This window comes from Enhydra lutris, unplaced genomic scaffold, assembly GCF_002288905.1.
Source record: "Enhydra lutris kenyoni isolate GAN:26980312 unplaced genomic scaffold, ASM228890v2 scaffoldscaffold13, whole genome shotgun sequence".
NCBI lineage: Eukaryota > Metazoa > Chordata > Mammalia > Carnivora > Mustelidae > Enhydra > Enhydra lutris.
This window is the reverse complement of record NW_019154097.1, coordinates 29,986,859-30,007,404: the sequence shown is the minus strand read 5'-3', so window position 1 is coordinate 30,007,404 and position 20,546 is coordinate 29,986,859. Positions and strand designations below refer to the sequence as shown.

The 20,546-nt window shown below is 53.5% G+C and overlaps 1 protein-coding gene across 3 annotated transcripts in view; it reads right to left on the bottom strand.

Moving 5' to 3' along the window:
* Nucleotides 1-20,546, bottom strand: part of LOC111145998 (olfactomedin like 2A) — a 28,486-nt gene that overhangs the window by 4,390 nt on the left and 3,550 nt on the right. Inside the window, exons 2-7 of one of the 3 annotated variants that reach the window (XM_022501360.1) lie at nucleotides 15,594-15,857; nucleotides 9,850-9,957; nucleotides 8,130-8,339; nucleotides 6,064-6,313; nucleotides 3,654-3,884; nucleotides 1,387-1,572 (exon numbers count right to left, since the gene is read on the bottom strand). In XM_022501360.1, the coding sequence (XP_022357068.1) occupies nucleotides 1,387-1,572; nucleotides 3,654-3,884; nucleotides 6,064-6,313; nucleotides 8,130-8,339; nucleotides 9,850-9,957; nucleotides 15,594-15,857 (1,249 nt within the window). Of the gene's footprint in view, nucleotides 1-1,386; nucleotides 1,573-3,653; nucleotides 3,885-6,063; nucleotides 6,314-8,129; nucleotides 8,340-9,849; nucleotides 9,958-10,132; nucleotides 10,170-10,684; nucleotides 10,708-15,593; nucleotides 15,858-20,546 lie in introns of those variants that run through there. The other 2 variants (XM_022501362.1, XM_022501361.1) reach the window with 2 other exon arrangements.

Below are 20,546 nucleotides of genomic sequence, written 5' to 3'. Positions count from 1 at the left end.
GTGTGTGCAAGGCAGCTGCTCACACCGGGGCAGGGCCAGGCCTCCCAGGGTCCCGAGTACCCCAGTAAGCAGGGGATACAGAGCAGGCTCTGGGCTCGGAGCTGGGCTGATCATCTTACCGCCTGAGGGTCCAACCCCCACCCCCTAAGAGTCGGCAGGTACTGTTAGCATCCCGCTTTGCCAAGGAGGAAACAGGGTCAGAGGGTTCAAGGTCATCCGGTTATGGAGTGGCACAGCCAGGATTTAGACAGCCCCTAGGCTTTGTCTCAGGGCCTTTGCTCAGGCTTTTTGTCTGGACTGCCATTCCCCATCCTATCTGCTTCAGCAATGCCTCCTCATCTTTCAGAGCCTTCCACCAATATCTCCTCCTCCAGGAAGTCTTCCACCACCTCCCCAGGGTTGAGTGAGGGCCACTCCTCTGGCCTCCCATCACCCTTGTCTTGGCACTTTTTACTGGCGTCCTCCACACCAGCCTGTGAGCCACCTGAGGCAGGCATCAGGTCACTTTTGACCCGGCAAAGGAAGGACTTTGGCTGTTCCAGGCCATACTCTGACTCCATGGCTGTTATGATAAATCCAAACTTTAATGTGGCTCCTAAGGTCTGCCCGAGCCTACTCTCTCCTTAGGCTTCCCCCACCTCCCTTCTAGGGCCAGCCTGCCTCTCATTGCCGGGCCTTGGCACACACTGGGCCTTCTGCTTGGAACACGTGGCCCTTTTCCTTTTCTATGGCTTCTTCCTGCTCTTTCTCCAGGGCTCAACTCGACATCAGCTCCTCCTCTGGGAGGTCTCGGACATCCAGGCTTGGGTCCCACAGACCCTCGAGCTCTCCCTCAAACACCACACTGGAGTTATTTCCCAAGGTCTTCGCCTCTCACATCAGACTGTGCGTTTCTGGAGGGCGGGTCAGGCCTAAATGACCCCTCCCCCATCATGCCCCAGATCTGATCGCCCAAATCCTGCCCTTCCTTGCGCAGACTTGCAGCTCCTCTAAGTCCTGGGGCTCTGCTCACCTGTAAAACAGAGTGATAACCCGCCCCCCTCAGAGAAGTAAGAAGCTACCACGAGCTGCCTCACATGGCGTGATGCGCACATAGTAAGTGCTCAAGAACAGGAAACCCGAAGTATTGCTCCTCCTGACAGTAAGTTAGGCTCCTGAGGACAGGACCTCGTTCATCTTGTTTGTCGCCTCATTCCCGCTCCCGGCTCCAGCACACAGGGGGTGCCCTCAGCTGCCCCTCGAGGGGGGTGGCTGATCGTTTGGAGCTAGGCCAGGCTGGGAGTCTGGACCACAGGAAAGCACAGGCACAAGAGGGCCCAGTCTCCATGGGAGACCCTTCTCAGGCCACCCACCCCCGGCCCTCGTCCCATCTCCCGGCTCTCCAACCTTGCTTGAAGTTTTCCAGATTGCGGAACTCCACCAAGCTGTTCCCGTAGTAGTAGTTGGTGACATAGATCCTGTCATCTTTCGCAGCGGGGTCCTTCATCCAGGCTCCCTCGTGGCGCCCGTAGCTGTTGTGCTTCACGGGGGGGTCCACAGCCCGCAGGGTGCCCTCACAGCTCACCTCTCTGCCTGTGGGGAGTGAGGGGTGCAGCATGAGGTCCTCGGCCCCAAAGGCCCCGAAGCCAGAGCAAGTCCTGGGAACATCATCCGGGTCTTACTTAAAACCCCTCCCGATATTTTGTTTGCAACCTTCTTCTTCTTCTTTCTTTTTTTTTTTTTTTTTAAAGATTTTATTCATTTGCTTGAGAGAGAGCACAAGGAGGAGAGAGGGGCAGAGAGAAAGGGAGAAGCAGGCTCCCCATTGAGCAGGGAGCCTGATATGGGACTTGATCCCAGGACCCCTAGACCATGACCTGAGCCAAAGGCAGACACTTAACTGACTGAGCCACCCAAGCGCCCCATATTTGCAGCCTTTTTCCCACTTTCCTGATGATCAAAGAAATATCTGATCAATGTAGAAAACAGAAAGTTCAGCAAAGGAGAATGAGGAAAAGAAAAATAATGAAAAATGTCATTATCCAAAGAAAATTTTAAACATGTTTTGTTTCCTTCTGTTTCTTTTTTTTTCTTTTCATATGCAGTCATGCAGATGTACTTTAAAAAAATCATGATTCGGGGCGCCTGGGTGGCTCAGTGGGTTAAAGCCTCTGCCTTCGGCTCAGGTCATGATCCCAGGGTCCTGCGATCGAGCCCCGCATCGGGCTCTCTGCTCAGCAGAGAGTCTGCTTCCTCCTGTCTCTCTCTGCCTGCTTCTCTGCCTACTTGTGATCTCTGTCAAATAAATAAATAAAATCTTTAAAAAAAAAAAAACATGATTCTTCTGAATATACCGTTTTATGTATCCTGTTTTTTCCCTCCACTGAGCAATTTCTCACATCATTAAATGGCTTTTAATGATGTGATTTCAAGGCTCTACCAGGCCACCAGACAGCTGTGCCCCAGTCCCCTTGGTGTTAGGCGTTCACATTATTTCCAGTTTTCTGACATTGGAAACGGGCTGGGGGTGAGAGGCAGGTAAGCGGCAGCTACTGTCCACACCGCTGACAGACCCTTTAGGAAAGCTTCCTGGAAGCTGAATGCACTCAGATCCAAGTGGGGAATGGGCTTAACAACATCTTGTTATCACAGGTAGCAAGATGCCCTCCAGAAAGATGGGCTTGATGATTTTTTTTTAAAGATCTTATTTATTTATTTGATAGACAGAGATCACAAGTAGGCAGAGAAGCAGGCAGAGAGAGAGAGGGAGGCAGGCTCCCCGCTGAGCAGAGAGCCCGATGTGGGGCTCGATCCCAGGACCCTGAGATCATGACCTGAGCTGAAGGCAGAGGCTTTAACCCACTGAGCCACCCAGGCGCCCCTGGGCTTGATGATTTAATGGGAAAGATTTCTACCGAAAGACACACACCAAAGCTACAAACATGGACATAAAAAGATAAAGAAGTGAAAAGAGTTGCCGGATTTGATGATGGGATTCTAGCTGACGTGTTAGGAAGGATTTGTTTAAATTATTACCTGTTGGGGGCACCTGGGTGGCTCAGTCTTTAAGCGTCATGATCTCAGGGTCCTGGGATTGAGTCCCATATCGGGCTCCCTGCTCAACAGGAAGCCTGCTTCTCCCTCTCCCACTCCCCCTGCTTGTGTTCCCTCTCTCGCTGTGTCTCTCTCTGTGTCAAATAAATAAATAAAATCTTTTTAAAAAAAATACTACCTGTTTGACTATTAAGGTCCTCAAACTTTCTTTTGTTTTTTTAAGATTTTATTTATTTATTTATTTGAGAGAGAGAGAGAGAGTGAGCAAGCGAGAGAGACAGAGCAAGCAGGGGAAGAAGCAGACGGAAGAAGAAGGAGATGCCCCACCGAGACGGGAGCCTGATGCGGGGCTTGATCTGGGGACTCCAGGATCATGACCGGAGCTGAAGGCAGTTGCTTAACTGACTGAGCCACCCAGGCGCCCCTCCTCACACTTTTTACAAAGGATCAGATAGTGAAGATTTTAAGCTTCTCAGACCACATACGTCTGTCCCGTATTCTTTTCTCGCAACCCTTCCAAAATGTAAACCTGTTCTTAGCTCAAGGGCCAGACAAAACCAGGCTGCAGTCTGGGTCTGGCGCATGGGCTGTACTCTGCGGACCCCATGACGCTTACTCACCTTGGCTCGGGACATCTGCGTGTGAAGGTGGCTCGGTGGGCTGGGGCCGGATGGTGGGAGTTGGGGTAGGGGTGGTGGCAGGGTCAGAACTGAGAGTGCCAGAGGCCAAGTCTGCTCCCTCTGAGGCCCTGGGCTCAGCCTCATCACGCTCTGCGGAGTTGGGCTCCGGCGGCCTGCCCTCCACCCTGGGCGGCAGCTCTTCTAGCCAGGAAGCACTCTTGAGGGCGTTGTCTGTGGAGAGAGGACTCTGTGCTCATGTCCTGTGCTGCCACCCAGGGTCCTCCCCGGGCCCACCTGGCTCCCAGCTCTGGTGCCATGGCGGAGAGAATGGGGGAGGCCCTGAGGAGTGAAAGGCCTCAAAAAGAGGGTGGTGGGGAGGCTTGGTGGTCAACAGACCGGCTCCAAGCCCCCCAGCTGAGTGACCTCAGCCAAGTCCCCTGCCTCGGTGGGCCTCAGCCTCCTCTTCTATGAAACGACAGTCGTAAGGCCCACCATGGTAGGCTCTTGCTATGATTAGAGGAGAAGGTATACAACATTTGCACAGGTCCTGGCAAGCATGAGGTGCCAAACATGAGCCCCCTTCCCTCCTAAGTGTCAGACACTTTGTCCCAATTATTTTACACCCCAGATTCAACTCTAGGAGGGAGAGACCCTTGCTCCCATTTTACAGACTTTCTCCTGGTCCTCTCCTCTGGAACCCAGCCTATCAGTCCTCTCACACAGCATTTGCCTCTTCAAGCAGGGAGGGACAGATGCAGTCAGCCTCCCATCACCTCTGGACCCCAGGTCTCCATCTCTCTGTCCCCTCACTCACCTCCTACCTCTGATTGCGAGGGTTTCTGGGCCAACCCCCTCTCCCCCGGCCAAATCTCGCTGGCAAGGCCTTTGCTGAAAGGATGACTTTTTCAGCTCCCGTGAGACCTGTTTAGGGCCATCTCTTACCTACACACTTGTCTGGGCTGGGCTGGATGGGGTCTGGGTAAGAAGACAGGAAGATTCAATGCCCCACTGCAGGGCACAGAGCTGGGGAGGGCTCTCAGGCAGCTTTTGCAGTCTGCTGACCTGGGCTCCAGTCCCAGCAACTCGCTGTGAAACCTGGAGCCCGTCTCTTCAACCTCTCTGAGTTTGTGTCCTCACCTGGATCAAGTCCAACAGTGTGTGTGAAAGTACACAGAAAACTGTGATGCCAGGGACAAAGGAAAGGGGATGGTGTGGCCCCCGGGGCTGAGGTCCCTTGATGCTGGGACTTCCCTCATTTTGTCTTCCTGCCAGCCTTCCTCTTTGCATAGGGTTTAGCCGGTCCCATGGTGGGGCAGTCCCTGGGGTTTCTTGGGAATGGTGCACACCCTCTGGGGGGGGCCTGGCTTTGGCGGCTGGCCAGGGCCAGGGCCTCGTTCCCACGGGCCTCGCTGGCAGAGCCAGCTGTTTGCAGCTGTTCTTCCGCAGTGCCCAGCCAGGGCTCGGAGGCTCTGTACTGCGGGCAGGCGGAGCTGGCAGGACTCAGAGCCAGCAGCTGCCACCGGGGGATCTGGAAAGAGGCCCCTGAGCCTTGAGAGGCCAAGAATTTAGGGGGGCTCTTGAAGGAGTCTGGTCCCTCACATTTCCACCTCCTGGCCCCTTGGACATGGGGTGGGCAGAGGGCTTCATGGAAGGAGGTGGTCAGCAGGACCCAGGGTGGGCGAGCAGACTTGGGTCACCTCTCTGGGACATAAGACAAGAACAGGCATCTGGGGAGGGTCTCAGAGGAAAAATCAGAAGCCACACCAGTGGGGATGGCCCAGAAATTTGGGTACTCTTGGGATTTTTGTCTCTTGTGGGGTTTTTTGGTTAATTACTTGGTTGCCCTTCACTGTGATCCCCCACGGACTGCAGGAAAAATACAGGAGTCTGTGGGCTCCTCTTTGGGGAAATAGGAAGTGGGAGGCATCCCTGCCAAGGCCACTGTGGAAATGAGAGGTGCTCCAAAGGCTCCAGAACACGTCCCAGAACCTGGCCTGGCTCCAGCCCCTGGAGAGTCCCACCCCACCTGAGGCTGCTGCCTGCTCATGGGTCTTTTTTCCCACTGGACTGTGAAGTCTGTGTTAGGCGGAACCTCTGGGAGATCCGGCACGTACATAGTGGACCTTCGGCAAATCTCTAAATGAAGAAGGAAAAGTCCAGTGAGGGCAGAGACCGCCGAAAATACCGAGAAGAACCTCGTGGCCCTTTGCGTTGATACAATCATTTCATCCCCAACAATCTCACAAGGGGTACTGTCGCATTGTGTGGTTGAGCGACGGACACCGATAGGTAACCAGCAGACCTGAAATCTGGGGCAGTTTGTAGAGAAGACACCGGGTCCCCTGCTTGGGGTGCAGCCACCCGGCAACAGGCCCCCGCACCCCCGGGGTCCAGTCCTCCTCCAACTCACCGGCCATGGCCTCGGTTGCCTCCTTCCTGCCCGCCTTATAGTAGGTAATGCCTCGAATCACAGCCTGCTGCTGGGCCAGGGTCCGGGGCTTGGCTGTGGGCTGGGGGGGTCTGCCCTTGCCACCCTCCTTCCTCAGCTTCTCCACCTTCAGCAGCTTCTCCTTAGAAGGTTTTGTGAGGCCCCTGTCTGCCAGGACCTTCTGAATGTTGCCGTATTTGTTGTTTTCTTTCCCTTTCCCTCCAGCTGTGTCCTGAGGGAGAAGGGAGATCTCAGACTTGGGTGGGGGAAAGGTTGTTCAGGAGGTCATGGAGGCTCAGTCTGTCGGTGCAGCTGGAAGTGGTCATGATGCTTTAGGCCCTAGGTCTCAGGTGCTTGTGAACTCACAGCTTTCCTCCCATAGTGGCTATGTCCGTGACTGGGGTATGCCTCAGTTTCCCCAGTCAGCTCTCCAGTTCCTGGCTGAAAGAAGCCCAACCTGATAGGTTAGGTTCCTGTTCCATTTCCAAACCACTGCGTACTCGTCCCCAGGGGGTAGATTATAATGGTTAATTCTCAAAGGAGGGAGCTGCTCACCAGATCAGCTTCCCATCCCTGTCTCTCTTGTTCATGGGTCTTTGTGAGCAGGGGCGAGGTTTTCAGGCTCCAAGGCAGGGTGACCAACCCATCTCAGTGTGCCTGGAACTTTCCCAGTTTCAGCACTGAAAGTCCTGCATCCTGGGAAACCCTTTAGTCCCAGGCCAACTTGGATGGTTGGTCACCAAGGCCATGGCCCTTAGCACATGAAGTTTCTAACATTCTGTAAATTTTATTCTCACTTCCTCTTACATGCTTCTGATGCTGGCTTGGCACAAGAACAAAGGCCCTGTGACATCGCCCACAGTTGGGCAGAATCTCCGGGAGATACAGCAAGTACAGTCTCTAGACCTTCCGTGCTGTGGCCCGAACAGCATTCATTCACGCCCGTGAACTTGACACGGGAATGAGCAGGAAGTCTGCCCTGGGCCAAGGCACCAGGTTTCCTCCATGCTTTATCAGCAGCGAGGCGGTCCTGGCCGCAGACACAGTTGGCCCCATCAGCACAATGTCAGCACAGGGGGGCCGGGAGGTGGAGAGGAAGAGCTCGGCCTTGCCAGTCACGCAGCCGCGGGTTCCAGTCCCGGCACAGCCCCCCTTTCCCCATGGGCCCTCACCCTATGCTTCCTTATCTGTCCAACAGGCCATGATTGTCCCTTCTTGCAGGTGGCTATGTGATCATGTCTGGGAGGAAGTCAGGTTTCGACTTTAGAAGTCAGATTTAGAGGCTTCCGGGAGTCCCCACTCTAAAACACGAGGCTGCTGTGGGGGACAGAGCAGCTGTGTCCTGCATGAGGGTGACTGGCCTAAGGGGCACGGATGGTACTGAAATCGAGTCTGTACCCCCTCACGTGTAGCTATCACAGGAAGGAGCCGCTGGATAATTTGCCCACCTACGGGGGGGCTTCTCTTCATTTGCCCAGAGGGACAGCCTTCTCACCAACTGTCTGCGTGGAGGAAGGGCTTTTTCAAATGTGCATAAAGGTGTTTTACAGATCTTGGGTGGCACCGCCCAGTGTGCCTGCCCACTCTGCTGAGCTTGAATACGGAATGTCTGGGTGTCCGCGGCAGGAATTCTGCATCCCAGACTGGGTTGGTGAAGTGGTGTCAGTCTGCAGGGTCCCCAAGACATTGCCCACCTGACCCTGAGCAGGCCTGACCCAGCCGCACGAGGGGAGGCTAGAAGTGGTTTTGCAGCAGCCAGCCTTGTTGCCCAGGGCCAGGCAGGGAGGGTCGTCTCTATACCTTTGTATCCGCTAGTTTGGGAATGGGAACCAGAAGGCCACCAGATGCCTTCCTCTCAGCAACAGCGCTCGCTGCACTGCCCGCAGCCCCGCCCCCCACCCTGCCAGGGACTCTCCAGCTGGCTAACCCTCAGCCCCGTCCTGGGACCCCGAACCCCCATCCAGCTGGCCCTCGGGACGGAGGTCCTGGCACGCCATGTTCCCAAGCCCACCCACCTTCTGGCCCCATCACCAGGGCCATGGCCTCACCTGAGCCTTGCTAGCAGGGCCGGGTGCGGGGTCAGCGGCCGAGACCGGGGCTGCGTCCTTCTGCAGCAGTTGGAGGCCCAGGCTGGACAGTTCCTTCTTGATGCCCATCATGATGGCAGAGTGATTCTCATAGCGGCTCAGCTGCTCGCTGAGGTGACGCATGCTCTCCTTCACTACCTCGTTCTCCCGGCTCAGGTTCACCTTGACGCTCTGTGGGCGCAGGACTCCAGGGTCTTTCTAGCCCCTTCTGACAGCCGCCACCACCCCCCACCACCCTGGAGGGGACACCCCAGCTTCTGGCATCACGCTTGGTGGCCCAGTCTCCTGAGCGGGGCCCAAGGGGATAGGGGCAGGGTGGTGGCACCCGTGGCCACGGGTGGATAAAGCGTGCTGCTGAGAGACCACGTAATTATTAAAATCTTATTTAGTAAGTGAATGAGTGAGGTTTTTCCTTTGGGCAGAGGGAGCCGGTCCCTCCTGGGCGAGGCTGTTTTCTCCAACTCCACCCAGACTTAGCAATAAGCAAAAAAAAAAAAAAAAAAAAAATTTTTTTGAGTTATCTCTTAGTGAACAGAAGCAAAGCACAGATAATGCAAAACAGAAGATAATTAAAAAATCATTTCTCTGTGGCTACGGAAATCACTTCTGACTTGTTCCAGCCGCAGCAGACATACTCTCCAGATCGTCTGGCTCATGGTTACATGAAGTGAGTTAACATTTCCTAAGATTACAGGAGGACGGGCCAAAGGGGGCTAATTGCAGAGCTAGCGACAGGAGAGCCTAGTATCTCCTAGGTGCACAGAAAATACTGGAGCACCGTGGAAATCCAGCAACTGGTACCCTACTCCTGTGCTGGCAAGGGCCTAGCCCCTAGGACACACACACCAAACACTTTCTGGATAATTAAAGCCACGGTGACCCCCAACTTTGGGGATAGTAAGGGGTTAATCTCCCACCCTGGGGCACAGGATGCCCAGGTGCCCCCTCCCTCTGGAAAGGAAGCTGGGAAAGGAAGCCCCCACGCCCGCTCCTGGCAGCTGCACGTCCCCAGGCTCCCAGCAGCCCAGCAGGGGCCGGATGCAGGAAACAGGCGGAGGCCCAGCCGTGCCAGCAAAGATGCATGCCAGCAAACCCTGAACCTGCAGCCTGGACCCCCATGATGGCCCAACTCTGTCGCTGCCCTCAGGGGCCAGTCCTGGCCACCTGCCTAGACCTCTAGTACATTTGTACTGACCAGGAGATGCTCAGCATCTCTGCTTCCAATACAGGTGGGCCCTGGGCCAGCCATGCTCTCTTAAGCCCTGCCCCAGTGGGCTTGGCCAGTCCTGTGCTTTTATGTGGCATTCTATGTGACCAATGGCCTTGGAGTTGTGCCATGTGTGAGTCCTGGTCTTGGTGAACTGAGGGCCATGGCAAGTTCCTGCCAGCCCCCTCCACATCCCTTTCAGACAATCAGCTGGTGCCTCAGTTTCTCCAGCCAGCCTTCCAGCCTCCTGTAGGCCTGTGAGCCCCAGTCAGATCTCTTTTCCAAAGTCTAGACCTGGAGGCCTGCCTCTCCTTCTTCCAGCTCCCTTGCTGAAGTCCAGTTTTCAACAGCCAGCAGGGTAAGGCAGAATGGCCAGGGCCCCTTCTGACACAGCCCCTGTTCCCCCCCCTCACCTGCGCCCTCCCCCGCCCCGTGCTGACCCACCAGGGCTCCTGGGGAGAGCTCTGCCCTTACCTCTTCCAGCGTGTTCATCTGGGAGGCCACCTTGTGGACGTAGGCGTGCACTTTCATCAGGTCCATGCTGTACAAGGTTCCCTCCAGGAGGTCCACCATGGACTGGAGCTGCCCGGGAGAGGGTGAGCGTCAGGGCAAGGGCAGAGAACAGGATCAGGCATGAAGGCTGTAAAAGGAGCCCCACCACTTGCAATGGCCTACGTGGGCCCTCAGCACCCACTAGACCCAGCTTGGTGGTAATCGTCATGGGAAAAGCCACAGATGCCATCTTTTGAGCACTTACAATGTGGCAGGCGCTGTGTGAGGGGCTGTAATGAGCTGTTTTACTTTGTCCTCAAGACAACCCCACGAGGTGTGTAGTGGGCACTGGAGGAGATCAGTCTGGATGCCCTGGGATCCATACCTGATCCCCTACCTGGCTTCTGTGTTCCTCCTTCTTAACAGCCTGCATCTGTGACTCTCTTCAGGGAGACACTGTGTCCCCAAACTACCTGGGAGAGTACATCCTGCTGGGGCAGTCCTTCGGCAATGTCTGACAGGGGCGGGCATCCAAAGGCCCAGCTCCCTAACCCCATTGGGGACAGATGAGCTGTCATTTATTTGCACTCCAGTGCACCCTGGGGCTAAGGCTGACGCCTGGCCTGAGACCCCACCCTATTGTGCTTCCTTCTCCCCCCACCCCTACTTCATTCATTTTGGTACCAGCTTCTCTTGGGAACATTTTCATAGTAAATCCCTGGAACACGAATCACTTGCCTCAGAGTCTGTACCTAGGGACCGAAACAACTATTTCTTTTAGAGTAATCCCTATGCCTAACGTGGGGCTCGAACTCACCACCCCATGAGACCAAGAGTTGAGTGCTCTACCCACTGAGCCAGCCAGGCTGGCTGGTCTGGATGCATTTTATCTTCATCTTGTAGAATGGAAAATTGCAGCTTAGGTGAAGTGACTTGTCCAAAACCACCCAGTTGTTAGATGGGGCCGGATGCAGAACCCAGATTGTATAAACCGAAGCCTCTTTCCTATCATGCTTGACTGTGTTCCTTCCTGTGTTACTTCCTGGTGGGGAAGCTGAGGCCAAGAGAAGGGGAGGAGCTTGCATAACAAATAGGTGGGTGGCAGATGCTGTGTCCTCCTGGCCCAGCCCGGGACTCCTCCCCCTTGCAGCTACCCCTCCCTTTCCACTCTCCATCACGTGTCATGAGGATGGGGACTTTCTCTCCAGATGGCCAAGATGCCAGTGAGGGTCAGGGAAACCATGGCACAAGGGGCTGGCTGGGAAATCAGCTTTCCCTGGCTTCTTGAGAAGGGCAGTTCCTCCTACCCTCTTGCATGCCCCACCCCCCCACCACGTGGCATCGTTTGGGGGTTTGAGCAGTCCAGCGCTCCTGTCTGGCCCTGGCCAGCTGTTTCCAAAACAGTTTGACTCCCACTCTCCCAGGGGTGTTCAAGCTGTTTTAAGCCAGAGAGCCTTTTCTTGGAGTAGACATTAATCTCTAAAATGGAAAAAGGGAGTGGAGAAGTCTCAGGGAAGCAGGGACCTTGAGTCTTGTCTGCTCCCCTGGAACCTTGCTCGGACTCTGAAGACTTACTCTGTATCCCGCAGGCTCTGGGGAGCCCAGTGGGAGAACCATGCACGTAGACTCTTATGTGCTTCAGCTTCCTTCTCGGTGAAATGAGCCCGTAGGGCTGTGGTAAGGAGCAGTAGTGTGTGGACAGGGCTCAGCACAGAGCGGGAACGCAGCAAGGGCTTATTGATATCAACAATCATGGGGGCTATAGCGGATCCTCCCGGCTTCACTCTGCTCCCTTCATGGCCACCAAAACCAGCTTTCCAAAGCACAGGTTGGACCCTGGGTCTCTCCCTTGCTAGATAACTTGTCATGGCTCCCCACTGCTCGTGCATGACCTTGCACTTCCTAAGCCTGGCATTCGAGCCCCCCATGGTCTGCCCCTGCCCCCTCTTTGACCTCAGCAAATGTTTCCTCTGGGCCAGGCACTAAGGACAGTGAGGAGTAAGACAGACAGAAGCCTTCAGGGTCCTTCGCTGGCTGTGAAAGAACAGAGTAGCAGAGAGGTACCCAGATCATGACTTTGTCGAGGAGCAGATGTGGATTAGTAAACTTCGCCAGCAGGGAGTTATGTTGGAGCTGAGCTCTGCAGCAACAACACAGATTAGGCAAAGATGGTAGGAGAAGAGCATTCCAGGCCAAGGGAACAGCTTATGCAAAGAGCTGGAGGTGAGAAGAGACATGTTGTGTTTGGGCCACGCTACTCAAAGTGTGGTCCGCAGACCAGCACCGGTCCAAGCTTCAGGTTACTCATCTGTGATAAAATAATTGCAAAAAGTGAAAGTAGATTTTTATAAACTTTCAGATGCTTTGGCAGAGACATTTTTTTAAAAAGATTTTATTTATTTATTTATTTATTTAAGAGAGAGAGAGAGAATGAGAGAGAGAGAGAGCACAAGCAGGGAAGACAGGGAGAGGGAGAAGCAGACTCCCCACTGAGCGGGCAGCCCTACTCAGGGGTTCATCCCAGGACCCCCAGATCATGACCTGAGCTGAAGGCAGACGCTTAAATGACTGAGCCACCCAGGCGCCCGACAGAGAAATTTTTATCTGTTGACTCTAACAGTAAAACAGTGGACTTGTATTTTGCATGTCTGTTTTTGCCTCATTTTTCTAATAATTCATTTTTATGGTATTTTCCCAAAGTACTGGTTTTTATTTTTAAAAAATTAGTCTTTCACCACAGATAGTTTGAGAAGCCCTGTATTAGAGGAATTGGCAGGCAACTAGTGGGGCTGGAGCAGAGAGAGGGGAGGGAGCCATCCTGGGCTACATCCACTCCACTTGCTCTCACCAATAATGCCCTCCTTTCTTCTCTGCCTGAGGGACTCCTACCCATCCCTCAAAGCCCAGCTCTAATATTATCTCCTCCTCTGGGTTCCCACAGTCCCTGAGACATCCCTTGGCCCAGCACCAGTGACCAATCTTCGGAGTCAGGAACTGTGTCCCCAAGAGATCGGAGATTCCTCAAGGTTGGGGCCATGTCTAGTTCATGTCCAGAAGGAAAAGGAGTAAAAAGGTGAAAAGCATGCACCTGCCACCAACCTCCCCAAGAACGGGAATCTAGAATCTTCTCCATTCTACTCACAGTCATGTAATCAAGACCAAATCACTCCAAAGCTGGAGTTCTTAGCTTGAGGGAAAGGGCTGGGGTAGAAACAAGGGAAAGGTATAGCATGGGTGTGTGCCCCCTCCTCCATGGGCTTCCCTTAACCTCCTCTCCTGGAGGGCTTCCCATAGACAGCCTCCTGCTGAGGGAGGAGGAGCCGAATCTAGTGGGAGGGGGCTCAGCCCTGTCTCATACTGCCTCTGCCCCCTTCTCCTTTTGGGGTTCTCGGGTACCTGCCCCAGTCATATCTTCTCTTCCTCCTATACCACCACCTGATGAGTCAATCCCTCCACTACCCCACTCCAGTCCTATAAGGCTGAATGAAAACCACCATGGCTTCTGTGCATTGAAAAGACCCAAGGAACAATGGGCTCCAGGCTGAGAGCTGCCTAGGGACCCCTTCCATGGGCAAGGGGACATATCAGAGCATTCCTGAGCTCAAATCCCAATGCTACCAGTTTCTCGTTGTGAGATCTTAGGCAAGTCACAAGCCCTCTCTGGGCCTCAGATTCCTCCACAAATAAAGCTGGAACAGTAAGTTCCCTTGCCAAAGGATTGTGGTAAGGATGAAATTAGCCAGAATTTATGAAAAGATTTTGCATATCCCTGTGTAAAGTATGCTTACAATTTAGTTATTGAGAGGTGGACTTGAGCAGAAGTTGGATTTGTTCCTACAACTGAAGATTGATCTACGGCCTCAGCACCGGGAGTTTGCAGGGCCCCAGCGAGGCCCCAGAGAGACAGTGGGGTCCAGGTACTGACAAATTAAGAGGCAACTTGGCCTAAAATTCAACCCTACGCCAACTTTAAGAGCTTTGGTATCCACTTAGTTGTTACAAAAATAAAGCTGAAGTTAAATTTAAAGAAGACATTTTTAGGGGTGCCTAGGTGGCCCAGTTGGTTAAGCATCTGCCTTTGGCCTCGAGTCATGATCCCAGGGCCAGGGATAGGGCCCTGCTTCGCCCTTTCCCTCTGCCTGCTGCTCTGCCTGCTTGTGCTCTCTCTCTGTCGAATAAATTTTTAAAAATCTAAAAAAAAAAAAAAAAAAAAAAAAGGAAAGAAAGAAAGGAAACATTTTTAGCCAAATGTTGAAGACAATTTTTCACATGTCTTGCATACAGAGGCACTGAGCATTTTTGTTCTAGGACATCTTTTGTATAGGCAACAGCCTCAGAACACAGAGAGAGTGTTTCCCTCCAGAGCAGAGAAGGCATGCTCAGTGCCCATTATAAAAAAATTTGGATTCTCTAAGCTTGGGGCTCCACTCTTGGAAAATACCCCAGTGTGTGTGTGCAGGTCTTCACTGAGTCACCCCATGGGAACTGGAGCTGGGAGAATCAGCTCAAGAAAATGTAGATTCTCTGGCTGCTGTGAGTAATAAAGTCCTTTGTTTCTGACCCAGGAGGCTTGTGTCTTCTGCCAGCATCCATGAAATTGGCTGCCAAGTTGTTAGCTTACAAGTAGGGTAACATCTCAGTCAATTTCACAGTTCTTGATACCAAAAAAGGCAAAGCAGATGTTCATATGTTTGGAACAAATTATAAAAGAAGAGGATACTCTCAAAAGACACCAAAACTATCTAGTCCATTACAGAAAGAAAGGAGGAAAGTGGTTTAGGACACATGCTTTGGATACAGCAGGATGTGGTTCAAATCCCAGACCCACCAAGCACTGCTGGGCATGTTATGAATGGTGTGAAAGTGCCTGGCTCGCTGTGGGGACAGTGACGTAGGCTGCATGTGTCTATTCAAGCATGGGCCCTGAAGGTGGCGGTGGCATGGGGCTGTGCTCCCCAGAGGTGCTGCTTCTTTCTGATCTGCCCATGGTGGTGGCTGGCGGGGGAAGGTAAGCATAAAATTCACTTGAAAGTATGGCATAGATCCAAGGCTACATGCCATTAGGTGAGAGTTTGGGCCAGTTACCTAACTTCTCTAGACCCCAGTTTTCTTACCCATAAAATGAGAACAGTGATCCCACATGTCCCAGAATGGTTTGAGAATTTAGAGGAAAACATGCGTAAAAATCTTTAGCACAACATCTGGCATGCAGGTGGGGCTTGCATAGGGGACATGTTCTTATTACATTAAAAACAATAAAATGCTACAAAATTTAAAATACTGTATTCAGGTGCCAACAGATGAACAGGTTTGGGTAAAATACAGAACACTGAACTGGATGATAAAATATTCTCTCTTCTGTTTGCTTCTTTTCTGTCTCCCACACCGAAGGCATGGACTTTGTCTGGTTTCCTCCTATATCCCCAGAACTACTGCCTGCCTGGCTGGTGGTAGGTTCTCTCTGAACAGAAGCCTGTATTTTGCAGATACGCTAGAGCACAGGGTGAGCTAGCCGAAGAACGCCGCCTCCACCACTTACTGGGGAATAGTCCGGAGCAAGACGTGGCTTCCCCTCAGGGAGCCTCTGTTTCCCCACCTGTGAAATGGGATAATGACGGCGCCTCCCCAGGGTGTGGATTTTCCACTGGAAGGCCAGCCTGGCACCAGCCCGTGCTAGGATCTCCTCCGGGGGGTGTTCCCTTCCTCCCCTCCCCCAGAAAGCCTACCTTGAGGAGCTCCGGGGCCTGCTTCTTGAGCTTCTCCATCTTCCACTCGTTCTCGCAGGGGTTGAGCGAGGAGGGCGGCGCCGTGCAGGAGCAGCGGCAGTCGGTCCCCGAGCTCACCGTCTCCACGGTATAGTAGTCCTCCACCCGCGCCTGCCCGCTGCGCACTCGGCGGCACGCGTCCTTGCTCAGCGGCCTCATGATGCACTTGCAGCGGCAGTCGGAGCCCTCCGAGGTCATACGCACCTGGTCCATGTCACCAAACACCTACAAGAGGGGCTCAGGTGAGCCGAAGGCCAGTGCTGGCTGGAGAGGAGGGGCTAGAGGGGACAGGCAGCAGAATCCAGCCCCCCCCACGACCCCCCCCCCACGCCCGCTTTTGTGGGCACGGTTACAGGTAGCCGAGGAGTTAGTAGCCCTTTGGAGGAAACGGAGTCCAGTAGCCTTAAGGTAATAATACCTGAAAATATGAATAGTTGCCTTGAAAATAGTTTGGCTGTTCCTCAGTACGTTAAACGCAGAATTGGGACGCCTGGCTGGCTCAATCAGAGTGTGCAACTCTTGATCTTGGGGTTGTGAGTTCGAGTCCCACTATTGGGTGTAGGGATTATTTTAAAAACATTTCAGAGACACCTGGCTGGCTCAGATGATAGAGGATCCGACTCTTCATCTCAGGGTTGTGAGTTCAAGCTCCACATTGGACATAGGGCTTACTTAAAAAAAAAAAAAATTCTTGGGGGCACCTGGGTGGCTCAGTCAGTTACATGTCTGCTCTCAACTCAGGTCATGATCCCGGGGTCCTGGGATAGAGTTCCACATCCGGCTTCCTGCTCAGTGGGGAGTCTGCTTCTCCCTCTCCCTCTGCACCCCTCAACTCATGCTCTCTCTCCCTATCAACTAAAGAAATAAAATCTTTGGTTTTTTTTTTTTATTATTTTTATTAACATATAATGTATTATTAGCCCCAGGGGTACAGGTCTGTGAATCATTAGGCCTACACACTTCACAGCACTCACCATAGCACATACCCTCCCCAAAGTCCATAACCCAGCCACCCTATCCCCACCCCCTACCCCCCAACAACACTCAGTTTGTTTTGTGAGACTAAGAGTCTCTTATGGTTTGTCTTCCTCCTGAGAAATAAAATCTTTTCAAAAAATCTTTAAAAACCCATAGAATTACCAATTACCGTAGGACCTAATAATTCTACTGCTAGGCAGAATTATTCTCCAAAGAACTGAAGACAGGTGTTGAAACAAAAACTCCTATACAGATATTCATAGCAGTGTGATTCACAATAGTCACAAGGTGGAACCAGTCGAAATGTCCATCAGCTGATGGGGAAAGGAAAGCTGGTCTCTCCATATGATGGAATATTACTGAGCCATAAAAAGGAATGGAGCACAGACACCTGCTACAACAGGGATGAACCTTGACCACCTGATGCTAAGTGACAGAAGCCAGCCACAAGGCCACCTGTTGGATGATTCCATTTATTGGCATCCAGAGGAGGCAGACCCACAGACAGAAGGCAGATTAATGGCTGCCAGGACTTGGGAGGGGGAAAATGGGGAGTGACCGTTTAACAGGCACAGGGGTTTCCTTGTGGAGTCATGAAAATGTTCTGGAACTAAGTAGTGTTGATAGTTACACGACACTGGGAAAGAAGGCCTATGTGAGCTGATGGCCTCTCCACAACCCCTTGTCTTGGTGCCCTTTCCTTCCTTTGGGTCCCTCCACTCCAGTCTCAGGAACTTTGCAGCTTTGGGACCCTCGTCCTGAAACCCTTACCCCCTGATACTCCCTTGGCCCATTCCCTCATGTTACTTACCCATCACATCCTCTGAGAAGACTTTCCAGACTACCCGCCTCCCCCTTACTCTTTGTCCCCTTATCTAGTGGCTTTTTCTTTATTATATCTGTTATTATCTGAAGTTTATTATACCTATTACCATCCGAGTTAGCAGCTGTGAGATGGTGGGCAACTCAACCTTTTCCTGCCACTCCCTGGGCTGGCTCAGCCAGCCCACACCCACCCTGGGCTCCAGGCTCTTGGGATAGAGCTCTTTGTGGCTCAAGCAACAAACCCCCCAGGCCCCATGGCTACTCAGCTCTCACTGAAGCCACCAGGACTCAGGTGAGTTTGTGGCTCCTTTGGGCTTTCTGCCAATCCCAGCACCCACAAGTGGCCCAGAGCCCTCTGGGGAAGGGCCATAGGTATTCCATTTCTTTCTTTATTTCTTTCTTTTTTAAGATTTTATTTATTTATTTGACAGACAGATCACAAGTAGGCAGAGAGGCAGGCAGAGAGAGAGGAAGGGAAGCAGGCTCCCTGCTGAGCAGAGAGCCTGATGCGGGGCTCGATCCCAGGACCCTGAGATCATGACCTGAGTCAAAGGCAGAGGCCAAAGGCAGAGGCACCACCCAGGTGCCCCAGTATTCCATTTCTGTTCTGAGCTGTCAGACACCTGTTTGAGCCTCTGCCCTCTGTCAGACCCTGGGTGACAGCTGGAGGTGTAGGAGAAATAGACTGAGGTACATTCTTGAGTTTCTCTATTATACGAGAAGCCAGCAGGATGGGCTCGGAGAGCACAGAGGAAGACACCCAAGTAAACTGCTCAGGGAGGGCCCCCTTGAGGGACATCTTTAAGGAGAAGAGCATTCCAGGGAGTGCAAACCAGATACATAAAGACGAGCAAGGGCCTGGCACCTGGGGGCCTGGAGAAGGTTCGATCTGGGTGGTGCTTGTGGGACCCTGGGGTGGCAGGAGGTTAGGCTGGGGGGTGGCAGAGACTAGTTTGTGAAGGACCCTGAAAGCTGGCTGAGGATCTTGGCTTCTTCCTGGGGAGTCATGGAAGGATTTAAAGCAGGGGAGAGCCAGGGTCAGATCTGCATTACGGGAAGCTCATTTGGGCTGTTTCGTGGATAGATGGTGGATGGAGGAGGCAATCCTGGGGCACAGAGCCCAGGAAGGAGACATCTACTGAGAACTCACTAAGTTCTGGGCAAGTGTGGGGCAGGGGTGAGGCACACAGCCATGGGCACCTACAGCTGTGTGTCCTTGGGTAGATTCCTTAATCTCTCTGTGCCTCAGTTTCCTCATCTGTGAAATGAGGGTACCACTACTGTCTATCCAACAAAGGACTGTGTGAGGACTGAGAGAGGGGAGCCCAGGAACACGCTCAGTCCAGTGCCAGGAGTCCACAGTGTAGTCTGTATATTACAGCCGTTATTTTTACTAACAGTGATCCTGAAAGGGGTTGTTTCTGTGTTCATTTCTCCACGTGGATGCGGTGGCAGATAGTCTTAGCGGTGTCCTGAGACCTCAGAAAACTGAGCCCTGGAGCCATCAAATGGCCCGTTCAAGGGGATTAGAGCCTGGTGTGGGTAGACCTGCAGTCCCCTGGGGGACGAGGAGGGTGGGGAAGGAGGAAGCTATGGCTGGAAGCTTTGTCCTGGGCCTTCTGTGGGTGGAGTGTACTCTGGGCAACTCCTCCGGGCAGTCCTCCTCTGCCGGCGAACGCTGACAGCCAGGCTATGGTCCCACACTGTTCCTTAGATCTCGGACAATGCCTCGAGCCCGCCTTCTCTTCAAGTCTCCTGGGCCCCCTTCCCAGCTCTGCTGTGGACTCCCAGTCACCCCCACCCACTCCCCAGTGGGCAGATGTGGTCGTGTTCTGTGTGGCCAGGCCGGCCAGGCCTCCTCCTGGGGACCCACCCCTCACCCTGGCATCCACCCGCCCCGGCCTGCAGCTTCCATATCAGACTGCAACATTCCTTCTCTCCTCAGATGAGGTGCGACGTCCTGAGGGGGGCGGCCAAGGCCCTGACACTGGCCAGGAGTCGGCAGAGGGCCTCGGCTCCCAGCCCCGGCTGCCAGGAGCCTAGGCAAGGCCCTTCCTCCGTGATTGCTGGACCCCGTGGTGCTTGACTGGAGGCAGCCAGGCACCATGGCGGTGGGGGGACAGACCATGCCCAGACTCAAGCCCCAGGTCCTCCATTTCCCTGCCCAGCCTCGGCCCCCCTGAGTCTCTGCACCCTCCCTTGCAAGATGGGGAGGATATGTCTTTGCCTCATAAGCCTGTCCTGAGGCTGAAATGAGTCCATCACGCAGAGCAGCCGACAGCAAACCTGGCACAGGGTCACCGCTCTTTCTGTGGTACTTGCTGCCCAGGTAGCCGCCAAAAACCCTCCCTCACGTCCGCAAGCCATCTTCTCCCTCTCTCCTCTCCTCACAACCCCACCTTAAAGGGGAGAAATCTGAACGTCAGGGAAGACTAGAGGCTCGCTCAGGGTCACTATGAAGAGCCTGACTCCAAAAATTTGGTTTACTTGCTGTTCCTCCCGTGACCACCCTTCGTCACCAGCGGAGGGCTCCTCCAATAGCAACTGAACTGTGACAAAAAGGGGGCCTGGGGGGTGGGTCACAGGTGGGGGAGTGGCAGGAGAGAGCCTGGGGCTCTATCTACTGGGGCTGGTCCATCCTGCCCTGGGCCCGAGGGCTGGAACTACTGTGAAGCAGGGCAGTCCCTGCCTCAGCCTCCCACCCCGCTGCGTTCCATCTCTCTTTATAGCCTCACTCAGGACACGCTGCTGCCAAAGACCCCAGAAATGTGGATGGCTCGTGCTTAAGAACGTCCTTGCAAGGGAGTCCTACAATGAAATGGCAAGAGGTCCTTGAGATTTTTCTTGAGTTGGATAAATCTGGCCACAGTGGGAAGAGGGGTGCTCAAGCTGTGAAATGTTCTAGAAATGAGCAGATTCAAATTGTGTCACCTTGAGGTGGAGTCTTCCCTCTTCTCTCATGGCCTGAGAGCCCCCTGAGAGCCCGTTTCCATGTCCTCCTGCAGGCAAAGACCTCCCCCAGAGCCCACTGCCAGCCTGACACCTCCCTGGATGGCCCCAATCTGGAGCCACCCAAAGCTGGACCCGGCTTCTTTTCTCAACTGATGTCTA